At 36.0% G+C, this 25,676-nt stretch overlaps 3 protein-coding genes across 3 annotated transcripts; 1 reads left to right on the forward strand and 2 right to left on the reverse strand.

Annotated features, from left to right (window-relative positions):
- Window positions 1-1,076: 1,076 nt before the first annotated feature.
- Window positions 1,077-13,364, forward strand: ABCG31 (pleiotropic drug resistance 3). Its single transcript, XM_021960626.2, has 24 exons — window positions 1,077-1,577; window positions 3,132-3,252; window positions 3,361-3,449; window positions 3,750-3,834; window positions 5,193-5,355; window positions 5,512-5,588; window positions 5,715-5,859; window positions 6,287-6,588; window positions 6,667-6,948; window positions 7,197-7,513; window positions 7,591-7,751; window positions 7,870-7,973; window positions 8,103-8,259; window positions 8,376-8,438; window positions 8,555-8,682; window positions 8,773-9,105; window positions 9,204-9,494; window positions 9,594-9,677; window positions 9,814-9,947; window positions 10,089-10,316; window positions 10,835-11,006; window positions 11,097-11,184; window positions 12,463-12,629; window positions 12,733-13,364. The coding sequence occupies exons 1-24, from the start codon at window positions 1,252-1,254 to the stop codon at window positions 12,994-12,996; spliced, it is 4,281 nt and encodes a 1,426-aa protein (XP_021816318.1). The 5' UTR covers window positions 1,077-1,251; the 3' UTR covers window positions 12,997-13,364.
- A 1,237-nt stretch (window positions 13,365-14,601) lies between these two features.
- LOC110758646 (NAD(P)-binding Rossmann-fold superfamily protein) lies at window positions 14,602-15,750 on the reverse strand. The gene has a single exon (XM_021960558.2). The coding sequence runs from the start codon at window positions 15,748-15,750 to the stop codon at window positions 14,602-14,604; it is 1,149 nt and encodes a 382-aa protein (XP_021816250.2).
- Window positions 15,751-20,548: 4,798 nt separating this feature from the next.
- Window positions 20,549-23,995, reverse strand: LOC110758716 (vacuolar cation/proton exchanger 3). Its single transcript, XM_021960631.2, has 11 exons — window positions 23,635-23,995; window positions 23,452-23,519; window positions 23,305-23,333; window positions 23,011-23,207; window positions 22,722-22,934; window positions 21,815-21,934; window positions 21,576-21,692; window positions 21,431-21,484; window positions 21,219-21,335; window positions 21,043-21,133; window positions 20,549-20,939 (listed from the first exon to the last, which is right to left on the reverse strand). Exons 1-11 carry the CDS (start codon window positions 23,935-23,937, stop codon window positions 20,875-20,877), a joined length of 1,374 nt encoding a protein of 457 aa, XP_021816323.1. The 5' UTR covers window positions 23,938-23,995; the 3' UTR covers window positions 20,549-20,874.
- Window positions 23,996-25,676: the final 1,681 nt, after the last annotated feature.

A 25,676-nucleotide genomic window follows, 5' to 3' on the forward strand; every position in this document is an offset into this window, starting at 1 on the left:
GTATAGGCTTGTAATTAACAAAATCAAAACTTGTTTGATTGGTTAAATATTCTTATTTATAGAAATTATCAAGTGTCCAATTCATTATTTTCATTGGTTTCATATTCTTATTTCCAGAAATTATCCCACCAAACACCAATTCTTTCTGCAAAACAAATTCTCTCAAACCGGAAAGAAAAAAAGAAGTAGTAAAGTTTGAGTTGTCTTGGCATATTTTTGGTATCTCCATTTATTGTGCTGAATATGTATTTGAACATATTCACTGCAACTTAATTGCCATGAATGTCCATTCCATTAAGTTCAAATGGTGGTTTAAATTTAGGGATTTGCTTGGGTAAGTTTTTTCTCTTTTTAATCAAATTTTAAAGTCACGTTTTTCTTCTTTTAATCAAAACTTACTTATCTGGTATGGGATATATACAAGATAGGTAAATTGTTGCCCTTTAAAGTTGAGTAAATTTGTGTGTAAAGTAAATGTCACCTGTACACATGGAAAGGCTTTAGAAGGATAATTTGAATTAATTAAGATTTGGATTGGTGGAAACGTAATTCCTAAAATTGAGGAAAATGATTTCATTCCACCTTATTAAGTTAACAAATTTGTAGGTACAATATTAGAGGAATGAACAGCCAAAAAAGAAGTGGAATTTATTAATATGCTAGAAATTAGGATATGTTTCTAATTGTAATTAACATGAGTTTCTAGAACAAATTTTTTAATTGTAATTAACATGAGTTTCTTGTATATAATTTCAGGATATATATTATCTGATATGGCGAAAATTTTAAATTTGGGTTTTTCTTGAATGTTTTAGAAGAGAATATAATAGTTGTATGGCCTTTGTCTTAAGAACCCAAAAAAAATTTGAAGAATAAAGACCCATCATACCTAAGAAATTTTGCAACCAACTCATACTTTTTCTAGAACAAAAGCCGAAAAAATACCAAAATGAAGAGGGCAAAACCGGAAATACACAGTCTTCAAAATTCGCGGGGCTAAAAGCCCAAAAATTAGAGTGAAAATGACCATAAAGCCCCCACAGCTCATATTTGTGCCACTATATGCCACCAGCTCCTCTCTTTTCTGAGAGTCTGTTAGCATTCCCTTCCGCTTAACTCCACCAAAGCAAACTCACACAAAAATCAAAAGTTCGTTTACAGAGAAGAGAGAGAAAGAGAAAGAGAGAGAAAGAGCGAGTGAGGGAGAGAGAGAGAGAGAGAGAACGGTTGGTACGCATCGGAGGTGTGGCAATGGCGGCCGCATCGAACGGCAGCGAGTACTTCGAGATAGAGGCGGGGAGCGAGTCATTCGCTCGGCCGTCGAACGCCGAGTCGGTGGCGGAGGATGAGGACGAGCTGATGTGGGCGGCGATCGCGAGATTGCCGTCGCAGAAGCGATCGAACATGGCGCTGCTGAGGAAGAAGGGCTCCGATAGGCAGGGCGGCGCTAAGACGGAGACGGTCGACGTGCGGAAGCTCGATAGGACGAATCGCGAGCTCGTCGTCAAGAAAGCTTTGGCCACCACCGATCAGGATAACTTTCTTTTGCTCTCCGCCATTAAAGAACGCCTTGATAGGTACGTACGCCCATTTTCTCTCTCTCGCTCTCGATCTCTCTGCGCATTTGATGTTTGTTCTTTGATCTCTTTATTAGCTTAATTAATTTTTAGAAAACATAATAATTATTATTTTTTACTAATTTTAGATCGCAGAAAAGATATTTATGCAAGTGATGAATTTTGTTGATGTTGTTGCATGCATGTGATTTTTATCAATATATATATATATATATATATATATATATATACAATGCAAATTTTTATTTGCAATTCTGTCATGACCGGGCCTTGCATGCATGTAAAGTGTTTGGAATTTATTGGACTATAATTAAGTGATTGGGATTTGTAATTAATAAGTGGTTGTTAGTGGGGCCCATATTACATGCTATTTAATTAACACAAGTTTGGAGTTGTGTTAATTTTGGGTTAATCGTTTTAGAGCATCCGCAATGGGCTCCTTAAACCACCTCCTTAGACAAGAGAGGAATTGTAAAAATGCAACTCCAACAATGCTCCCTATCCATCTCCTAAAATAGGGAGTCCTCTAGGAGCTCCTAAATCTGAGGAGAGAGAAAGTACTCCTAGTGGCTCCCTATAATTTAATGCTGCCTTATTTAATGAGTATTTCAAACCTTTATTTAATGTTAACTTTTTTTTTTTTTTTTAAAATAGAGAAGGACCAATCAAAAAAGAGTTATAACATTTATGACTCTCCAAATTATGGAGTATGGTTGGAGTTGAATTTTTTTAGAGAGCTCCTAAAATAGCTTTATTATATTTTTAGCTAAATTTTAGTTAAGAAATAGAGAGCATCATTGCAGATGCTCTTATTAGTCACTGAATTGAGACCCAATTTGCATTTGAGTCTCTTAATTTCCAAAATGGTTCCCGTTGTCCTTTAACTTCACTTTCGTTAGGACAAATGGTCATGCCGTAAATTTTGTTAACCTTTTCTATTAAGTGCAGGGGCAAAATGGTATTTTTATGTTAAAACAAAAAAAACGAATAAAAAATCATATCTTTAAAATAACAATAAAAGAAAATCAAATAAAAAATTAACCCAAAAAAAAAAGAAAAATCACATTTGGGGGAGTAGAAATTGGGATAGAAGGGGAGTGAGAGAGTTTAATTTTAATTTTATAATTTTTTATTCATATTTTAATCAATTTTGATACAAAAATACCATTTGCCCCTTTATTTAACAGAAAAGTTAACAAAATGACGGTAGAACCATTTGTCCTAACGAAACTAAAGTTGACGGACCATAGGAACCATTTTGGAAATTGAGGGACTCAAATGCAAATTAAGTCTAAGTTCAGAGACTAATAAAACGATTAACCCTAAACCCTAAACCCGTTAATTTTAAAACATTTCTCCAATAAAATTAGAAGTTGTGTTAGCACTCGATATTAAAATTATTGATAACATTTCTTACTCATATGCATATATCATACATAATTTTTTTTTTCTTCATATATGCATCATACATATTTTTTTTTGCGGCATCTTTCTTGATGTGGTTACTAATTTTGTTTACTTTTTCTTCTTCTTCTTTGTTATCTTAATTTAAAGAGTCGGATTGGAAGTCCCAAAGGTTGAAGTGCGGTTTGAGAACCTGAAAGTCGTGGCAAATGTTCAAACTGGATCAAGAGCTTTGCCTACTCTAATTAATTTTACTCGTAATTTGTTAGAGGTGTGTAATTAATTAATTAATTTCCTTAATCTTTTCTTCGCTAAAAAGGTTTGATTTATCCTATTTTTGCATTGCAAAGTATTTACATTGCTATGTATTTGGATGCAGAATGTTTTGACTGGTTTGAGGATCTTTCGACCCAAGAGACACTCTTTAACCATTTTGAATGACGTTAGCGGGGTTATCAAACCAGGAAGGTCTGAATTAATTTGGAAGTTAATTTTGTATTAAACATACTGATTATTTACTTGAAGGTTAAACCCAAGAAGAAAGGGTAACGAAATCCCATTCGTATTTATTATTGATAGATAAAATTACCTATTATGGATGCAAATGTAAGTTTAAATTACTTTTTACACTAGCTACATGTGTATATGCCTAGTTCGGTTGGTGCCGTGTGACAGAAATTCATTACTTTCACGTGTTGTTGTGATATAACCATAAATCAGCATACAGGTTCACTTTATTTAATACATCTTCTTTTTTTCCTTTTCTAGGATGACACTGCTATTAGGGCCTCCAGGTTCTGGAAAATCCACTATGCTTTTGGCTCTTGCAGGGAAACTTGACCCCAACTTAAAGGTCAGTAGTTGGTGATTTTTTTTCCCTTCATTTTTCGGTGAATATCACAAGTTATCACGAGTGTGGAATCATATTTCCTTTTTAGTTTGCTTTGCAATTTTGCATCATATCTTGTTTGATTACGTAGAGAAGTTTCTGTAAACTCGCATTTTTCATCTATGACATATCATTTTACTACTCAGTTGTTTCTAATTAAAATTAAATACATAATTACTCGGAAGAAGGGTTCGTCATCAATGTCTGAAGTTGCTTTAATAATGTGATCACATAGAAATATTAAAACTAAAAATATAACAAATTACAATTAAATATTGATTGTAGAAACTGTACATGCTATGCATGCAAGGTAGTTATTGTTGGGGAAGTAGATGTGAAAATTTTATTTTATTTTAGTTTTCTTAATTGATTGTTTATTACAGTTGTCACTAATGTTATGTAAATAAGGAAATAATTGACAATGTGGTTGACAAAGAGCATTCTCTTAAATAAGAGTACATGATATTATTAATTTTTGAGAAAATGTAATTTTAATATTATGTCATATTTCATAAACAAAATCTTTTGGATTTGAGTACTTAACAAAGAGGGGAGCACCTGTTGAGAGTATTTGTCCCACATTGAAAAGTTAAGGGACCTAGCTTGGGTTTATAAGGAGTTGGGCTACTCCCCTCATTGCCAATTGGTTTTGGGGTGGAACCTTAACTTTCTTCATGGTATCAGAGCGGGTTAGCCCATGTGTGAAAGTCCAACAGCCACACGTGTTTCACGTCACTCAATATATGTAGTCCACGTAATAGGCTTGAAAATTCGCCACACGTGTGGGAGCGTGTGAGAATGTGAAGGTAAAAAGTCCCACATTAGAAAGTTGAGAAACCTAGAAAAAGCTTATAAGGAGTTGAGCTACTCCCTCCCATTGCCAATTGGTTTTGAGGAGCTTATAAGGAGTTGAGCTACTCTCCCCATTGCCAATTGGTTTTGGGGTGGAACCTCAATTTCCTTCATGGTAGTATCAGAGCATGTTAGCCCACGTGTGAAAGCCCAACGGCCTTCACGTGTTGGGCCCAACGGCCACACGTACTCACACTTCACCCAATATGTGTTGTCCACGTTTGCTCAGATACACACAATAATCTTATATGTTTCAAAGAATTATCAGCTAAATTTTGAAAAGATTTTGGTGTTGTTTGTGTTATATCCGAGATTGAGAATATATGTGTTGATTGATCGTAATGAAATTTTACAACCTTAAGTTGAACAAACAAATAAGATGTTAATACTTACCCTTTGCGCTTGTTAACCCAGTATGTTTCTAAGAACGCACACCTTCTTAACGTTTTGGCATTTTTTTTTCTTTTCAGAAAACTGGTAGCATTACCTACAATGGCCACAAGATGAACGAGTTTTGCGTTCAAAGAACTTCTGCTTACATCAGCCAAACAGATAATCACATTGCAGAGCTGACTGTAAGAGAAACCTTGGACTTTGCAGCTAGATGTCAAGGTGCAAGCGAAGGTTTTGGAGGTTCGTTCACATTAATTTGAATTTCGTAACATTGCATGTATTATGTGGATATTTTTAAATTTAGCAATAGTTTTAAAGTATTGTAATCAAGTACGAAAAGTATTTGAGAGCTAACTGTATTCTTCCCCTGTTTTGCTCTATTGTTTTTGCTTGTAGCATACATGAAAGATTTGGAACGGGTAGAGAAGGAAAGGGACATAAGGCCGGATCCAGAAATTGATGCATATATGAAGGTTGTTATTGTACCCCAGAAAAAAAGAAAAAAAAGTCAATCTTGGATTTTGTAAATGTTTTAGCTTGCATACCCAAGGTTTTCTTTATTTTTCTGATTTGTTCTTGTAATGAATTTGAACATACAGGCATCATCTGTCGGCGGTAAAAAGCACAGTGTTTCAACAGATTATGTTTTGAAAGTGCTTGGTCTTGATGTATGTTCAGAGACAATTGTTGGAAACGACATGCTAAGAGGCGTATCAGGTGGACAAAAGAAAAGAGTTACCACAGGTCTCTCTCTCTCTCTCTCTCTCTCTCTCTCTCTATATATATATATATATATATATATATCATGAATATGAAAGTACTCATTCAACTGCATGCTAATGTTTTGTAAAGATATTAATCCATTTGAGTGCATGTCATGTCATTGTCATCTGGTGTTATGCTTAGTTATGTTGCAAATTCCGAAACTCTAGAGTGTTCTTCGGCTGGATAGATTTTATTTTATTGGACTACTTTCCTGGAGAATTGCTAACTAATTAAATCCAAGATCAAAAAGCTCTTATTTTTTCCTTCATAAGAACCAATAAATGCTTGAGGCTTTCTTGAGTTTTGTTCACATGTTTTAATTGCAATTATAGAAACTGTGGACTGATTTGGGTTGCCTATGTAACATCCCTTCACCAATTATAAAAACTCTGCTATGTGTTTGCAGGAGAAATGGCTGTTGGCCCAAGAAAGGCCCTATTTATGGATGAAATTTCTACTGGACTTGATAGTTCTACTACATTCCAAATTGTAAAATGCCTTCGGAATTTTGTTCATCTAATGGATGCTACTATACTAATGGCTCTTCTTCAGCCTGCACCTGAGACATTTGAACTGTTTGATGATCTGGTGCTGTTATCAGAAGGGCATGTGGTTTATCAGGGCCCTCAAGCCCAAGTATTGGAATTCTTTGAGTCATTAGGCTTTCGTCTACCCCCACGCAAGGGAGTTGCAGATTTTCTTCAAGAGGTATATGTACCTGTAACAACACTTTGATGATTCATTTTTTTTAACTGCTTGCATTGATATAACTTTTTTTGTTTCCAGGTGACTTCTAGAAAGGATCAATCTCAGTACTGGGCTGATAAATCAAAACCATACGTGTACCTTTCTGTTCCACAAATTGCTGAAGCCTTTAAAAATTCCAAATTTGGAAGGAGTGTGGAGTCTGAGCTTTCTGATCCATTTGATAAGTCTAGCAGTCATCCTGCAGCTTTGTCAAAATCAAAATATGCAGTCACAAGATGGGAGCTTTGTAAAGCATGCTTTTCACGAGAAATATTATTGATCAGCAGGCATAGGTTTCTTTACATATTTAGGACATGCCAGGTATGCTTTACTCTGTCACTTCTGTCCTTTTTTCTTGTCTACAAATTATTGATCAGAAATATCATTGCTTGTCTACATGCTAAGTCATATATTTGGTGGAATTTAAGATGTTTTGTTCCAATAGGGACTTGACTTGATATATAACTCTCTCTAAAAGGCATATATAAAGTGTTATTTGCAATTTCATATTTTCATTTCCATTATAAATTGTTCTTAACATAGTTTTCTATATCTCGTATCTGTTAAAGGTTGCATTTGTTGGATTTGTCACTTGCACAATGTTTCTGCGAACAAGACTACACCCGACAGATGAGGGAAACGGCGAACTTTATCTGTCTTGCTTGTTTTTTGGGTTGGTGCACATGATGTTTAATGGATTTTCTGAGCTGTCTCTTATGATATCGCGACTTCCAGTCTTTTACAAGCAAAGGGACAATTTCTTTCATCCTGCATGGGCATGGTCTATAGTTAGTTGGCTTCTGCGTGTTCCATACTCTGTTATTGAAGCTATTGTATGGTCTTGTGTCGTATACTACACTGTTGGTTTTGCTCCAGCTGCTGGGAGGTATCCTCAGTTCACTTATATGCTCGAAGATGTTCTAACAATTATTCCTATACTCATTATTTTCTGTCAATGTTCAGGTTTTTCCGTTTCATGCTTTTACTATTCTCAGTGCACCAAATGGCTTTGGGTCTCTTTCGGATGATGGCGGCTATTACAAGGGATATGGTCATTGCCAATACATTCGGATCAGCTGCACTACTAATTATATTTTTGTTGGGTGGATTCATTATTCCGAAAGGTATTAAATCTTTTTTATGAGTAGGACATTAGTTATTATTACTGATTTAACTTGTTAGAAGTATAATTTAAACTAAAAGGTTAGGTTTGGTAATTTGCTTGTTTATTTTCTTCTTCAGCAAGCATTAAGCCATGGTGGGTTTGGGGCTTTTGGGTATCACCACTATCTTATGGGCAACGTGCTATTTCCGTCAATGAATTTTCTGCTACAAGGTGGATGAAGGTATGCTCTTCAGACTTGTAGATAGATTAACAAATAATTCACCAAATAATAAAAATATCCATTAGTACCTTATTTTGTTCGGGACCATATGCATTAATTCTACTGGTTCTGGAAACTGTTACTCTGCAGAAATCTGCTATTGGTGATAACACTATTGGGCACAATGTTCTCCAATCACACAGCTTACCAAGTGGTGATTATTGGTATTGGATTGGAGTTGCTGTTTTATTGCTTTATGCAGTGCTTTTCAATAGCCTTGTGACTTTGGCCTTGCTCTACCTAAATCGTAAGTTTGAAAAAAAGTTGTGTTTATGTGTCCATTTAATACATTTCAAGTAATTAGTTTCTTTCTCTCTTCATATTTATTTGTATTTCATCGCTGAGTGTTGTTCTTCTTCACAGCACTTAGGAAAGCCCAGACAGTGATTCTCGTTGACGACACAGAAGGGAGTCCTCCTGCAGATGGTCAGTACTCACCAAAATTTGCATAAGTGATCTACTATATATTTAGAGGCTCCAGTTGGCTTGTATTAATTAAAATACCGCAGAAATATCCTTAATAAATCAATATGATTATGCAGTGGACGGTAACAAAGAATCAGATCCAACATCAGCTGGAGATAACAGCCCAAAAAAGGGAATGATCTTACCATTTCAGCCATTAACAATGACTTTCCATAATGTCAATTACTTTGTTGACATGCCAAAGGTCTGTTGCCTTAGTGCTTTTGATTTCCTTCAGTTACATATATATATATATATATATGAATGCAAACTGACATCTTTGTGAGATTTTTAGGAAATGAAGTCGCAAGGTATACCGGAAGATAGGTTGCAACTCTTGTCAAGTGTGAGCGGAGTATTCTCACCAGGTGTTCTTACTGCTTTAGTTGGGTCGAGTGGAGCTGGCAAAACCACTTTGATGGACGTCCTTGCTGGTAGGAAAACTGGTGGATACATAGAAGGAGATATAAAGATATCTGGTTACCCAAAAGAGCAAAGCACTTTTGCCAGGATATCAGGATATGTTGAGCAAAATGACATACATTCTCCTCAAGTTACAGTTGAGGAATCTCTATGGTTTTCTTCTGCTCTTCGACTTCCAAAGGAAGTCAGCAAAGAGAAAAGACATGTGAGTTTCTGCATACGACTTTAGATGTTTATATCTGTTTTGTTTTTCCCAAATTCTCCAATTTGTTTTGGGCATAATTTTACTACTTTTCATTGCAGGAATTTGTTGAAGAAGTAATGAGATTAGTAGAGCTTAATACTCTAAGGCACGCTTTGGTTGGTTTGCCAGGCAGTTCTGGCTTATCAACAGAGCAAAGAAAACGCTTAACAATTGCTGTGGAGCTTGTTGCAAATCCTTCAATTATCTTTATGGATGAACCTACATCTGGACTTGATGCAAGGGCAGCAGCCATTGTGATGCGGACTGTTCGTAATACTGTTGATACAGGAAGAACATTGGTCTGCACTATACATCAGCCAAGTATTGATATATTTGAGGCATTTGATGCGGTTAGTTAGATCCTTGTCTTACAGCAGAAAGAAAGCACCTATGAAAACCAACTATGATGCACTATCTTCTTATAATTCTGAAAATGATTTTATGTACAGCTTCTTCTTATGAAACGAGGGGGGCAAGTTATATATGGAGGAAAGCTTGGTTTGCACTCACAGACAATGATAAACTATTTTCAGGTAACATTGTAAAAACCTATGTGTATTACTTAATCCTCAATTTAATTGGTCCACTCGATATTGTGTCAAAGTGGAATAATCTAGTGTATTGTCTGCGTAAGACAAGTTTTCCCTCATGATTCTTTTGTGTGTGCAGGGACTTAGTGGAATAACTCCAATTCCCAGCGGGTACAATCCAGCTACGTGGATGCTTGAGGTTACTACACCTGCTTGTGAAGAGAGAATTGGTGATGACTTCGCTAACATTTACAGAAATTCAGAGCAATACAGGTACTTTAGTTTCATGTTGTGCTTGTAGTGTGACCAAGACCTCTGCTGGTTCTGTCTAGTTCTTTATTCATTATTGTTAATAACTTTAATGGTAGTGTTTAATAGTAGTGTTTAATAAATGTCTTGACCTCCTTGCTTCAGGGAAGTGGAAGAGTCCATCAAGCAATTTAGTACTCCCCCAGCTGACTCAGAACCATTAAAGTTTGCTTCCAAGTATTCTCAAAACACGCTGTCTCAGTTTTGGATTTGCTTATGGAAACAAAATCTTGTATATTGGAGAAGTCCACAATATAATGCGATGAGGTTAATCTTTACGACAATCAGTGCATTAATATTTGGTTCGGCATTTTGGGACATTGGTAAAAAAAGGTACATATCATATCTGTTATAGTAAGTTTTGAAATTTGTTTGACTGTGAGCTCACTTTACTGTAATCGCATAGTATTCACTGGCCTGTTGAGTTGGATGTTTGGTATATCTCATAGTTTTGAAGTTTCTACATCAAAGCAGACTTGATAGAATAATTAGCTGGGAATGATGAATGTCATTCAAGGATAGATCCTAGATCTTAAGAGCATTGTTAACATTTTGGGGAGCCAAATTCTTCGGTATGGATCCCTTCCTTGGGAAGTATTTGGTAGTAGCAATCTTTATAAAAATAAATGAGTGTTGAAGTTGAGGAACACCAGATGATGAGCCTATTATAGTATTCATGATTTGACAAAAGTCAAAGAAATAAGAATTCCTAGATTTTTAACTTTACATGTCACATATATGACAATGGTATATGCATCTTCCCACTTGAGCATGAGGTCAACAATTTTTCCCCCCTTATTGCAATTTTCTTAACAAAGTTATGAACAATTGAATCTATAAATATTCCATAGGGACTCAGCTCAAGCAGTAATGATGGTTATGGGAGCTCTTTATTCTGCTTGCTTGTTTCTTGGGGTCAATAATGCTTCTTCAGTGCAACCAATTGTTTCAATTGAGAGGACAGTGTTCTATCGAGAGAAAGCAGCCGGAATGTATTCTCCAATAGCTTATGCATCAGCCCAGGTAAGTGTCATTATACTGGAAACATTAGCAAAGCACATTTTAGGAAAGAACAGGTGATATAAATAACTTCTTTGCCTTCTCGACATGCAGGGCCTTGTAGAGATCCCATACATTGCTGTACAGACAATAATATATGGCGTAATCACTTACTTCATGGTTAACTTCGAAAGGACACTTCGTAAGATTTCTAATGTTTCCTTTTGATACACTTTGTGTTATTTCAAATTGATTTCTTCCTTAACTGTGATAATATCATTAATGTTCTGTTCTGTTCTATCTTTGAACTAGGGTGTGAAGAGTACCATTTTAAAGCTAGATATAGGTTTACCTTATACATAATATCTCTGGCCAGAATTTAAGAAGCAAGTAGATTTTATAGGTTGCTTGCTGAGCATCCATTTTTCCTTTTCATATTGCTTCAACTGCCCCAAAATTATTGCACAGAATACAATCAATGCCTATGCACTGTTCATAGAATTTACTTAAAGAAAATCTTGGAAGAACAAATCCTAGGATATTACAGTAATATTTTTCTCTCTCTTCTCATGTGTTCCAGCTCCATGAACTGGTTAATGTAGGATAAATCATACGGTGTTTAGGTTTTAAAGAGTTCACCAAGAAAGGGATGTTTTCCCGGTTCATACCAATATAGCCTAAGCCAATGCCTCCTATTTCTATTCATGGCAACACTATGAATATAGGTTAAGCTAAGGTGTAATCATCTTTCCTTTTTAGTTTGGTTTGATTAGGTTTTCTATGTAAGTGGTTGGTTTAGCTCACACGTTTTTGCTTACAACAAGATAATTTTAATCTATGAGAACAGGAATCTCTATAAATAGAGTAGGAGCGTCTGCAGATTTTCATATCCAATTCCAGCAAGTTTTCCCTCCATTGCTTCTCCATTATTCTCTAAAAAAAAGACTCTTAAAAATATATTTTGCAGCAATAGTTTGTAGACAATTCTTGTACACCTTGTACACTTGAGGATTCGTTAAACGAGTATTTGGAAGTCAGTATTGGCTATGGCCTAGGGATTGGAGTTTCAGCAGCTATGCTGGTTGGCTTTTGCATCCTTCTCTTTGGTGTCTTTGCCTTCTCAGACAAATTGCTCAACTTTCTGAAAAGATGACTGGACGGTTGGTTTATATCATTTCATGACCTTCCCGCATCATACAATCTGGAGTGGAAGGTTTTGAAGTTGATATAACCCAACCATCCACTCATCTTTTCTGAAAGTTGAGCAACAAGGGCAAAGACACCAAAGAAAAGGATGTAAAAGCCAACAAGTACAGCTGCAGAAACTCCAATCATCCCAGGGCCATTGGCGGGACTGACTTACCTACAATACTGTTTCTCATCTATAAAATGGTGAGAAGAGGAAAAAGAAAAGATAAGGAATAGTGAAAACTTCAACTCAAAATTCAAATTACATTTTCGGTTTGGTTCTCTGTTGCAGGAAAATTTTTGCTCTATATTGTGTTCTTGTTCCTCACATTCACCTACTTTACCTTCTATGGTATGGCGGCTGTTGGTCTTACACCTTCTCAACACTTGGCCGCTGTCATTTCTTCTGCTTTCTACTCTTTGTGGAACCTCCTCTCCGGGTTTCTCGTCCCAAAGCCAGTAAGTTGTCTGATTTCATACCTTTGTTTAAAAAAAGAAAACCTATTTTTTCTTTTTCCCACTTGTTAACCAGCCTTTGGTTTTTCTACAAAATTCATTTCAGCATATCCCAGGATGGTGGATTTGGTTTTACTACGTCTGCCCGGTTGCATGGACACTTCGAGGTATTATCACCTCGCAACTTGGTGATGTGGAGACCAAGATGGAAGGTACATTTCAGGGCACTGTGAAGGAGTATTTGGAAGTCAGTCTTGGCTATGGTCCTGGGATGATTGGAGTTTCAGCAGCTGTGCTTGTTGGCTTTTGCATCCTTTTCTTTGGTGTCTTTGCCTTTTCAGTCAAACTGCTCAACTTTCAGAAAAGATGAGTGGAGGTTTGGTTTAGATCAACTTCATGACCTTCCCGCATCATACAATCTTGAAAGAGCGGTCCGTCTATGTCGCGAGAAAGAGACTAAAGTCCATGTCAAAGTTTTGGCAGAAATCAAAGCTCAAGTGGCGGAGGAGGCTCTTCAATCTGCTGAAATAAAAACCCTTTTTTTTTTTCACAATGTTATGCCCTGGTCAGAAACATTACAGTTTTCCCCTTCTCATTACTAGAATTCTTGAGGATAGTTACAGTTTTCCCCTTAGCTCTAACAATTGAACTTTAGCAGTATGGTATAGATTTACAGTCAGTTGTACTTTCTGTTATCCATTGGCTTTCCATATAGTTTTATAAGGAAGAAAAAGACGATATAACTGATTTGCTGTCTTGTACTTCATCTCTCAAGGATTATCTGCTTATATTTTCTGCTATGCTTATGGCTTAAGTGGCCTCGCATTTGTTTAACGTATGGTTAAGCATTTCGGGTATAAGTTTTTTTCTTATTTTTTTATGATAAAAAAATGTTTAGGAGCAGGGGAGGCTATCTCATTCCAAGGCCATGACATATCAAGGCCTCTTTAAGGACTTACAAAAAGGGCCTCAACCTTTTTTAGGGTTTTTACAAATTATCACCAAGAGGGATTGTTGATAGCTGACTCGAATCGAGGCCTTACTAGCGAAGAGAATGCTCCTTACCAACTCAACCAACCCTCGTTGCCCGAGTATAGGGTTTTTGTTTGAGAGATAACTTACATAGTTTTGAAACATAAGCAGAGGATTGGAGGCATGAGTTAGTCAACTATATGAAAACGACAAATAAAACCAGTTGTCTATGTCTACAGTCTATCTACCAAAATAAAAAGAATTAACCCAAGTCTTAGCCCAATTATGTGCAATCAGCACACAAATAAGACATGTGACAAATATACTAAAAGCATGTAAGCCAATAGAATATGCTTTGCTCCATGTTCATATACAGACGGCCTGGATTAGTCAACTGTATAAAGAAAGGCAAAAGTCAAGACAGAGAGATGCCTACCCACTTAGCCTATACAAATAGGACACGTGTCAAATATACTAAAATAATGGTGTGAACATATACTTCAAATTCTATATTTTTTATTTTTTAGTACAAGTGATAGTCTAAACTAAAGGGAATGAGGATTTCTCACACACATACAACTAAGATGCCATGGAAGTTCGAACCTTAAACCTCTTGCTTGCAAGTCAATGTCCTTTTCCTTAAACCCCATTGGCATTTTTTCATAAAAAGGACATAGAAAATATAAAACTTAGGCCAGTGATGCCCCCCTTTACTCGTGCAGTTAAAGTGAGGCTGGGGCATGGAACTAGGCGAAGTTTTGGCTGACCAGATACCCCAAAGACAAGATGAGTAAAAAGAGGAGACACTTATGAAGAAAACAACGCATCTGTATTATTCAATTTCCCCAAAACAACCTGTATGATCATAAAATAAGGAAAGAAGAAATAGGCAGTCAACAAACAAACATGTATAGGTACAGCCTTCCACCAGTTTCAATTTTCTTGAAGGAAAAGTTTGTGGTGCTCCACGCATTCAGCCACAATGCATCAAAAGCATAAGCTTTTAAGGTATTAATTTTTCATCTCTCATACAATCTATCCAATACATGATTGAATCCAGTGTTTTATACCTTACAGTAAAACCAAGCTGATCAACTTTGTTTCGGGTTCCCAATAGCTTAAACGGACAACGAAACAAGACATCAAAGAATGCCCAATTGGCCAAATCTTCCATCTCAGTTTGCATCAGCCCTTCCTTTGCTACAATTTCTTTCCAAACTTCTTTCTTGTCAGCCATTGCTTTCGAATACCAGAAGTCCTCCGAAAATGCATTTTCGGGTACTACTTCTAGTCCAAACTTTTCTGCAAGTGCTGTCCAGATCTCCTTCCATGTGAAACTTGGACCATTGATTGCATTGAATGACTGGCCATCAGTGGATTGTACATTTAAATCATCATTGGTAGCTGCCCAAATGTGTTGTTTAGCTACTAGTCTTGCATCTGAGCCGTCAATGCAGGTCTCTTCCCAACACTTCTTTGTCCCTCCAAACACAAAGGGAAGATTCAAATGCTTACAAATTGCTCCGTAAACACATAAACTACCCATAAAGTTGTACAAAGTCCTAGAAGAACTACCAATTAACAAACCAGGCCTGTGTACAGACCAAGCTATCTTACCATCCAGCCTCTCCTTGAGCAAGTCTTCTAGCACATAGTAAAAATTGCAGCCTGCATTCACTCTCGGGCCATTCTCGTTGTAGTACCGAGCTTCTGCTTCATCGAAAGGCCCCTGCAATGACACATAATGCTTCATCCCTGTCTGAAGAGAAACATGCTTCAATGCCTTGGCCATGGGGATGATGGCATTCAAGGCATTGGACATCATGGCCTTGTTTTGCTCACAACACTCAATGCTATCTAACTGGTATTGGCTTGCCCAAGTGACCCAAAACACATGAGTCACATCTTGTAACAATGAGAGCCTTTGCTGGGTTTCCAAAGGGTTTAGCAAATCACATTGGATGAAATGGAAATTTGAACATTGCTGATTCGATATGATCATCGGATTTCGAGCTATACCATAAACCTTCCATTTGGATTTTGAGATTAGCTCTTTGGCCAGCACCGTCCCAACTAGCCCTGTAACCCCAAAAATGGCTGCAACATGTTCAATGCCAGCTGCCTCTGGTCTTTTAGTTTCTTCAGCTGCCATTAACACAGAAATGGAAGCTCTGCCTCAAGTTTGAGTTTGGAAGTCTTATTATATGCAAGAACTTTTCTTCGGTAAAACTTTGACCTCACTGTTTTTGAAAAGGTCTAGTGCTTGGTTAAAATCAACAACTAGAAATATAAAATCCCCTGCTTTCGAGGGTTTCTGGCACAATTTCAAGCTTGCATTTTACGACAGAAAATAATTGAATTATAATAAGATGCATGCTAGTTGTTTGTAATGAAGATGAACAACATCTTTATTTAAATGGCTTCCTTTTGATGGCTGATGGCTATTTATATTGTTTATCTTTTGGCTTATGTTAGATCCATTACAATATGCCAATTCATTGCGGCGTCAAAGCCTATTACATGGGCAAGTCAGCCGGCAGAATGTGACCCTGCCGTTATATTGCTGGCTTTGTGGTTACATTAAAATTTTAAAATATAATATTGAGTGGTTTTGTGATATCTAAGTTTGGCCATCAATGTGGGGCTAACGACTTTATTTTGGTAGTGAACTCACACACCTCACACACACTCATGACAAGAGTTCGACTTTCATGCTTCCTCTTCTTTAAATAATCATTGATTATTGATCATAATACATTTACCATACTGTTATGGGATTATCCTACATATATCATACTTCTACTTTAGTTTATAATCTTCTAAACACATTTTCTGACATTGATGATTTAAGGCCTACCCTTGAGTCCTTGAGTCCTTGGGCTAAGCCCCCTATATGAAAATTGAAGAAAGAAAGAAAGAAAGAAAGAAAGAAATGATTGGTGCTAGGAATAAGTGATTTTTGATCAAATGCAGTTAGAATGCTAGTTTGGAAACATAAAGACATATAAAATAGCAGTCCTTCAGGGTTTCAGTCCTTTGTTGGGAAGCAATCTCCAGACTTTCTTTTAAGGGCTTTTCACAAATACGCTCATTCTAACATGACATATTAACTAGTAGCAAAGTTAGAAGATGCACAAAATTAATGGGGGAAAATGTTGAAAAACTAATGCTGATTTATTCTACAAAGTTCAAGAAAAGTCAAGAGCTCACAATAAAAAAGTTGCATGGCGGCAAAGCAAAATGAAGATGGTAGAATATTCTAAAAAAAGTGACAAGTGAATGGCTAAAGTATGGTGGTGGAAGAAATCTCTAGAGCATGACTACAAACATGTGGTTAGGAGAAAGTGCCCAAATCGACGGACCAAGGCTAAGTCGGCAAACAATCATCTATAAATAGGCATGCAACCTACAACGAAAGGTGAAGTCAACAAAAAGAACTTCCAAACGACGTGGAGTCAACTAAAATGTCGCGCTTCGATCCAAAAATAAAGAATATTTCAGAATTAGGGTGCATGAATTAAAAGAAGTAAATAAAAAAAATTGAAAAATTGGTTAAAATACATTACCATTATATATATATATAAATTATAATAATCTTACTAGTGTACAAGATATAAATAAAAGTTTATCACTCTAAACTAATCCAACTTCTCTGGTTTCGGCTTTGTCTTACCCACTAATTGATCTGAAAAACAAAATAGGTGAGGGATGAGCAAACCACCGCTCAGTGAGTAGATTATGTAATATGCCAGTCAAGCAATGTCATTTTACACACTTTAGAAAAATATAATAAAAAGATACACAATCCAAATCATATCACATCATTACTTCATATCTTGGTTATCCTTCACAAATTGTACCCAGTACGTGACCTCTATCGGCCTCACTGCCTTATGTCCCCGTCCGGTACATTTATCCTTCGGATACCTCGTCACTGAAGTTCTCATGTTCCATGAATAATATATACTTCACAAAAACTTCAAATAATATATATTGTGTGAAATATTGCACAAATTAAATATGCTTGACTTGAAAATAGAGAGAGTTTTGTAAATAGATTAAACCCATGATTTTCACATTTATCACAAAATAAGAACTTTTAGAACACACTACATAACCCACTCACCATGATAAGTATGAAATATTGCAAGACGTTTACACACGCTCTTCATCTTGTTTCTTTTTCTTCCCTCTCTCTCTCTCTCTCTCTCTCTCTCTTCTCTCTCTCTCTCTCTCTCAAACACTCCTTCATGGTAGAAATCTATCTTAAAGGATTGGAATGAATGATTGAAGTAAGGAAGCATATACTTATAGGAGAGGCTACGGATGCAACCAAATAATATTTTTATATACAATATTTTAAACCACCAAAAGATAAGATAGAAAAGTAAGGGAATAATGTGAGTCATCCACCTTTGGCCAATGATACCACAACACCACTTGTTACTAGCATGCAAGGTGGCATGACAATGATGATTCGATTAAAACCAATTCTAAGTCTCTACACGTGGAAAATAAAAATGGTGTCATCTTTTAACTAAAGGGATAATCTCATACTAAGCTTAAGATTTAATAACATATAAGTCTTCACAATAAATATTTAAATAAGAAAAATTCATATTAATAAATAATTAATATGTAGTATGAATAATTATATATATATATATATATATATATATATATATATATTTACAGGTTCTCACAAATAGAACTCCCAATCTATAAGCTACCCAAATCTAAGCCAGTAAGCTAGCAACCTAAACTAGCTAGCTATCTAGCTAATCAACTAAAGGTGGTGGGAGTTAACCACTACAACTCCTACTGCACGAGGGAACTACAAGTGAGCTACCCAACCTATGGAAGAAGCTTAAGACAAGAGCTCAAGCTAGGGCCAAATAGCCCAAATTAATCTAAATCAAGTGTGGTGACCAATAAGCCAATAAGCTAAGAAGGAGGCCAATTAGCCTACACCAAGCTATGTACTATTCTCCTCCAATGTAATAAAATTACTTTATTTTAACTATTGTCTATTGTCCTAAACCCTTTCATCACTTATAACCAACAAGTGGTATCAGAACAACATACATCACACCTCCTGAATTCCAACAAGTGGTATCAGAGCTAGTTCAATCGCTTTGGGCGTAAGGGCTGACTCAAGTCTCTATCAGAGCCATGTTCGATCAACTCTAGGCGCATGGGCTGATTCTAAGGAAGCAAGGTATGTGTTATCAACACTTAATTCAAGGTTTCAAGTAGGGGTGAGCACGGTCTGGTTCATGCTGATTTTCACCTCAAATTGGAACTGGAATCGGTACTATTTATCTGGTTCGGTTTGATCTAGTTTTAACAAAAAAAATCATAAAACTGTCTTATTTGAGTTGAATCGGTTTCGGTCCAGTTCGGTTTTGAACCGAATTTTTATTATTTCTTCAAATTAATTTTTTTATACAAATTTCAATTGATATTTTATTTTTTTGGTTTAAAAATTAACAAATTATTCAATTTCATACAAAAGAAATATTGGGGCTAGAAAATAGAGATGTTTGGAAATTGAGCTTGGGTAAATATTAGTTATGAGATTAAAAATATAGCATTGGATATAAATAAATATTAAAATTATATATTTTTTAATTTGGCCGGTTTGGTTTGGCCTGATTCGGTTTGTTGGGGTATAGAATCGGAATAGGAACCGGTCTGGTTCGGTTTTTTTGAATTGGTTTGACTTTTTGGTCAACATGGTTTTTTTCAATTTTTTCCAGCCCAGTTTGGTTCAGTTGATTGGTTCTTCGGTTCCGATTCCCACCCCTAGTTTCAAGAAATCTAGATAAGGGGATGGAGATCTAGAGAAAGTTCTAGAGGAGGAGATAGTGAAAATAAAAGAGATGGGCATGAGAGGAAAAACTTTCCTTCATGTGGGGTGTGCAAAAAAATAAGGCACCCAGAAAAAAACAAAACAAAAAACCCGAATGTTGAAGCTTAAAAAAAAAAAAAAAAGGGCTTTGAGAAGAAAAAAAATATTGTCAACAAAAAACTATCAAGCTAACTACGAACAAAGAAAGTGCCACAAGAGCATGAAGAAAGTGCTGCAACATCAACTAGATGTTCATTAATGCTAGCTTCATGAGGTGCATGCTCGGAGAAACACAAATGCGCATTAAGGAAGAGTGTTGAAAAACTAATGCTCATTTGTTATACAAAGTTCTAGAAAAATTCGAGCTCACAATAAAGAAGTTGCATGGCGGCAAAGCAAAATGAATATGGTAGAATATTCTAGAAAAAGTGACAAGTGATTGGCTAAAGTATGATGGTGGAAGAAATCTCTAGAGCATACAAACATGTGGTTGGGAGAAAGTGCCCAAGTCAGTGGACCAAGGCTAAGTTGGCAAACAATCATCTATAAATAGGCATGCAACCTACAATGAAAGGTCATCTATAAATAGGCATGCAACCTACAATGAAAGGTGAAGTCAACAAAAAGAACTCCCAAACGATGTGGAGTTAACTAATAGAACTCCCAATCTATGTGGGAGCAAAGAAGCTACCCAAATCTATCTAGCTAATCAACTAAAGGCGGTGGGAGTTAACCACTAAAACTCAGGGAACTACAGGTGAGCTACCCAACCTATGAAAGATGCTTGAAGACAAAAGCTCAAGCTAATTAAGTGTGGTGACCAATAAGTCAATAAGCTAAGAAGGAGGCCAATTAGCCTACACCAAGCTATGTACTATTCTCCTCCAATGTAATAAAATTACTTCATTTCAACTATTGTCTATTATCCTAAACCCCTTAATCACTTAAAACCAACAAGTGGTATCAAAGCAACACACATTACACCTCCTAAATTCCAACAGAAAAGAAGTAATGTGAATAATTTCCTGCAATGGGAAATTATATAATGACAGTTTGTCAAACCTGTGACATTTCATAGCATTTATTTAAAAAAGCAAAGTTGAACTCCAATCTAGAGTTGTTTATTTCCATGCTATTATTGCCACCAAAAGAAGACATAGCTGCATTTCCCTCTGCTTCAACCACATATTTGCTTAAATATCAAATACATGCTCTCTAGTCACAGAGAGAAAAGTCAAATATTGAATATAAAAACACTTGCCAATTTGCCACCAGTTTAACCAAAATGAAGCAAACATCTTCAGAGGGGAACTTCCATTCATTTCCAAGAGTCCTTGCTTCTTGAGAAGAACACACCCCATCTCAACTCTTAACCAAAATGGATGCTTAACAGATCTCAACTTTTATTTTGGGATGCCAAGCTAATCAAGCAACCAAGACTCCTGAGGATGGTTCAAGTACAGTTCCCAAATTGCCCACAGTTGTTTCATCTGTCATCAAAATCCATAATGTCCTTAATTAGTATAACATAATCACAAGCTTAATGTTGGTTCCTCTTAATTAGTACCTTATAAATTTAGGGTAAATACTTACTCATGGGAATTTTGTCAACAAAAAAGCAAGCAGCAATAATAATGTAGCACAGGAAAAGAATGACCCCTTTCAGATAATGTGATGTTCCATCCTGGACAATAACAGAAGAGGGTATTTTTCTCAGCTAAAAAAGAAGAACAAAAAGTGAAAACAAAGGGGGTGGATTAGGAGAAAACCTGCAATGTGAAGGCTGTGATAATTATAGTGAAAGCAAGAGAACCAGTTTCAAGGAGATTGAAATCAAGATCCATTTGGACACCCATTATCCAGGCAACAATCACACTTAAAGGGACCTGAAAAAAAGAAGATAGGCAATTGGGTTTTCTTATAAGAGAATTTGAAGCAAATATTTTCTCTGTTATGTGACTTGGTATACTTTAAATCTTACCACAAACATAGAAATTTGAGATGCAGAACCTAAAGCAACACCCAAAGATATGTCCTGCATAAAAATCAGAGATAGGGCAATCAGATTTCAGACCAATGTAATATCTAAAAGGGAAATTAGAGTGATTTTTGTTGCTGTAACATACCAACTTGTTCTTGAGAGCAAAGATGATTGATCCAGCATGTTCTGCAGCATTCCCCACAATAGGTAGCAAAATAATGCTGATGAAGGTCACAGAAATGCCCCAAGAATTTGATGCAGCCTAATTGAGGCCAAATGTATATAATTAGGTACTAATTGATGCAATAATTTATGCTTCAAAAGTCACCATCAAGGAATTTTAACCAAAAACTAGTATAATGATCAGGCCTATCTAATATATACCTCAATTGTTCCCACAACATACTCAGACAACAGAGCTATGATAATTGTCATACCAACCAGCCAACTGAATGCACTCCAAAATCCTATCACAGGTTTTTCTTCTTCTTCATCTTCATCTCCCTGTTCATTGGCATTGAAACAAGCTAATCACTAGCCAATATTACAAATTGTGACTTTTATATTATTTATAAAACTAGTTTTATGTCCCAAAAAGATTGGTCTATGGACTGGTGACTTGTTCCAAAGGGAACTCATATATATTGCATATATCCTAGTATGTGAAAGCTATGGAAACAGAGGAAATACATGGAATATGCTTTCATAATCTTTTCTTAATTTTAATTCTAATTTTCTCATATGGGTTAGGACCATAATATTGTGGAAGTCACATTATGCAAGTGAGGATGATTGATAATTTTTGGAGTGAAATGATCATATACGGAGAATAGTTTGCTCATCACCATTAAATGGTCGTGTCGTTGAATGAGTTTGATTTAGCCTATGAGCAATGCTAGGCATACCACATTTGCATACCACCTCTATAGAGCCCACCAATACAAAGGGGTCTACCTCTATTAAAAAGGTGATACACAATGTGATATATAAATGTAGCATGACTAGCATTCACCGCACGGTTTCCAAAAATCAAATTCATATAATAACAAATAATGTGGTGGTGAGCAAATTAATTTATTCTCTTCATACACCCTCGCTCTTACATTTACCTAACACCATTCACATGGCAAGATGATTGTGAGAGGAAAGCGTACGCCTTGTCCACACTGAAGAGTTTTTTTGTTTTGTTTAAGGAATGGATATTAATAATGCTGGATTTTATTGTTAACGCATATAAACTTAATTTGTTTTTTACATTATGGATTAAACATGCTACGAAGATCACTACTACCTCTTGTGATTCAAAAAACTGGCGGTGGGTTTTCAACTGGAAGAAGATATAGGCAACATATGCTATAAGCATAAAAATGCTGCTTATTCTAGACAACTGGAGAGTGTTGGTGGCAAAGGGATTGTTCAGCCCCGACGCATATCTGAACAACAGTGGCAGCATGTGGCAAAGCAACCCCAGCAGCAGCAGGAGTGAATTCACATCAGCCTGTTTCTGTTTCAATTCAAGCCGCACAAAATTTAATTACAGCAAATTAATAAATAAATTAAATAAATTATATTTTGCTTACTCTATCATATCTTTGTTCTTTTTTCAGGTTGGCCAAACCCCCGCAGAGGAGAGAGGTCCCAAGCACAAGGAGGAGGTTGGAGAGAATGGAACCCAGCAGAGAGTACTTCACAACGTCGATTTTGTTTTGGCGAAGAGCAAATAATGCTATTATCATCTCTGTTGCATTGCCACATGTTGCATTAAGAAGGCCTCCAACTGTAAATTTAAATCAAAATCATCATTATTCACAAAAATATTGTCATTATAAATAATTAAACATTCTAATTAATTTATAATTAACTGAGATTGTTACCTGTTGGACCAGTGAAGTAAGCAATTTGTCTGAGTTTTTTTTTTTGGTACATACAAAATAGGAAATAACAATGTTAGAAAAAGTTTGTACATCTATATATATATATATATATATGGTAAATAATAATTAATTAGAAAAAAAACTTACTCAGTGAGGAAGCTGACACGTTCAGCAAGCGGGGTGAGTCCAAGCAAGCTCAAAGCGAAAATCCAAGGCTACATTTTGCACAAGAACAATCAAATTAAGGAAAATGATCATTAATTTACAGAAATAAATAAATAAATTATAAGAAAAATAAGGGAATATCAAAATAGTTAGCTTGAGACTTACTCTTCCAAAGTGATAAAAATCAGCCACGATTGCAAGGGGAATGGCAGGAAAGAGCAGAGCAAGCTTGGTGCCAAGAACCACCTCTTGCAAATTGTTGAGCAAACTTCTGAGCATTTGGAAGCGAACATTGGAAACAAGTATCGGGTCGGATTTCTTGCGGACCATGGAGGCTGCCATGTTTTGTGGTGGTGTTCTTGATCCATTAATATTATTAGCCCACTGCTCCTTGTGATTATTGTCTAATAATCCCTTGTAATTATCACTAATGATCCCATTCTCTATGTTGTTCTGTGATTCTTCCATGGTAGCTAGAGACTCTCTCTTTCAGTTTCTTGACTAACTATCTCTCTCTCTCTGTGAAGAAAAAATGGGTCGTGGATATAAATAATATAAGTAGGCATGGCAACTTCCTGGAATTTTCTCACGTTTGTTTCTATACTCTTGCATGGATACCACGTACTCAATCAGCAGGTGGAGTTACAAGCGGCGTAGCCGGATGGCAACAAAAAACGTGCACATATTCATCCACAATTGGTTGGCAAAAATGAAAATGTGGATGAATATGTGCATCGGAAAAGGATTTTTTTTATTTTTTTATTTTTGGGGTAAAATAAGGGGCAAAGCCCAATCAAAACAGAAAAAGGCTTTTAACTTGCAGATAAGAAGTCTCATGTTCGAATTCCCATGACATTATTTGTGTGTGTGTAAGAAATTCCCCTCCCCTCTAGTTTAGACTTTTGTACTAAAAAAAATTATAATTATAATTTTATAATTTTTTTTAAAACCTGAAAAATAAAATAAAATGAGATTTGACACCGTTAAATTTTGTATTACAACTGGATTTTTTTAGGTGAGACCCAAGGGTATCCACCGCCGACAAAAGTGACTAATCCCTTTCGCCGCAGGAGCTCTCCCAATGGAGGTAAACGGCTGGCCACGAAATGCGCTCCATTCCCATGGGCGGGGATCGAACCCCCAACCTCATGGTTAAGGAATGAGGTGAGCTACCACCACACCACATCTCATGGTTATTACAACAGGATTTTCGCATAGTCCTTTGGGTTGCATACACGTGAACGCAACTCAAAAGAAATTTAGGAGAGGCCCAAAACGCGGACAAAAGTATCAGTTACAAAAGTATAACTATATATGAAGGTCCCAAAAAAAAAAAAAAAAAAATAAAAACTGTATATGAGGGTACTTGTACAACTTAAGTAGTTAAAAGTAATTACTGGAGAATTTTACTCCCTATCCTAATATTGCTTGTATACTCAATAAGCAGGCACAAATTACATATGGAAAGAGTAAACATAGGATCAATGCAGTTATTTTATTAGATGAAGGTGTATGTTTGGACTTCCTAATGTAAGTGGATGATTGCTAAAATGTTTTGGAGGTCTTAGGCGAACTTTCTAAATGGGATCTTCTACTCTATATGTATATCTATGTGATTTTTTTCGGTAAGTTAAAAAAATATTATATGAACTCAAATTCACAACTGTAACAAAAAAAAAAAACAATCAATATGTAATTTACGCAACAACTTTATAAAATGCATCAAGTGATTCAACTACTATGTCATTTTCAATTTCCTAATTGATTCAACTAGGTTAATTGATTTTTTTTTTTTAAAGTACAAGTGATAGTTTGAACTAGAGGGGAGGTGAGTTTCTCTCATATACACACAACAAAGATGTTGTGGGGGTTCGAACCTGAGACCTCTTGTCTGTAGGTCAAGGCCCTTTTCCACTGGGCTAAACCCCATTGGTTAATTGATTTAAATTATAAATTTTAAAAAATAATTGGGTCTTTATTGAGTTTCCTCTTTTCTAATTTTGAATTGAGTATTATTAGACTTTAATTATGAAGAAAATTATATTTGTGTATATATTTCATTGGAGCTGATTTGTATCAAAAGTGATAAATAGCAGCAGATTGATGTGGAAACATGCATGAATTTTATCAACACTTGGAGAGCACTACATGCAAAGCTCTCTATCCTTTACCCGCCACACTTGCCAGTGGCAGTGACTCGATGACAA

The sequence above is a fragment of the Prunus avium genome, chromosome 6 (assembly GCF_965620075.1).
Source record: "Prunus avium chromosome 6, drPruAviu1.hap1.1, whole genome shotgun sequence".
NCBI classification, from domain to species: Eukaryota; Viridiplantae; Streptophyta; class Magnoliopsida; order Rosales; family Rosaceae; genus Prunus; species Prunus avium.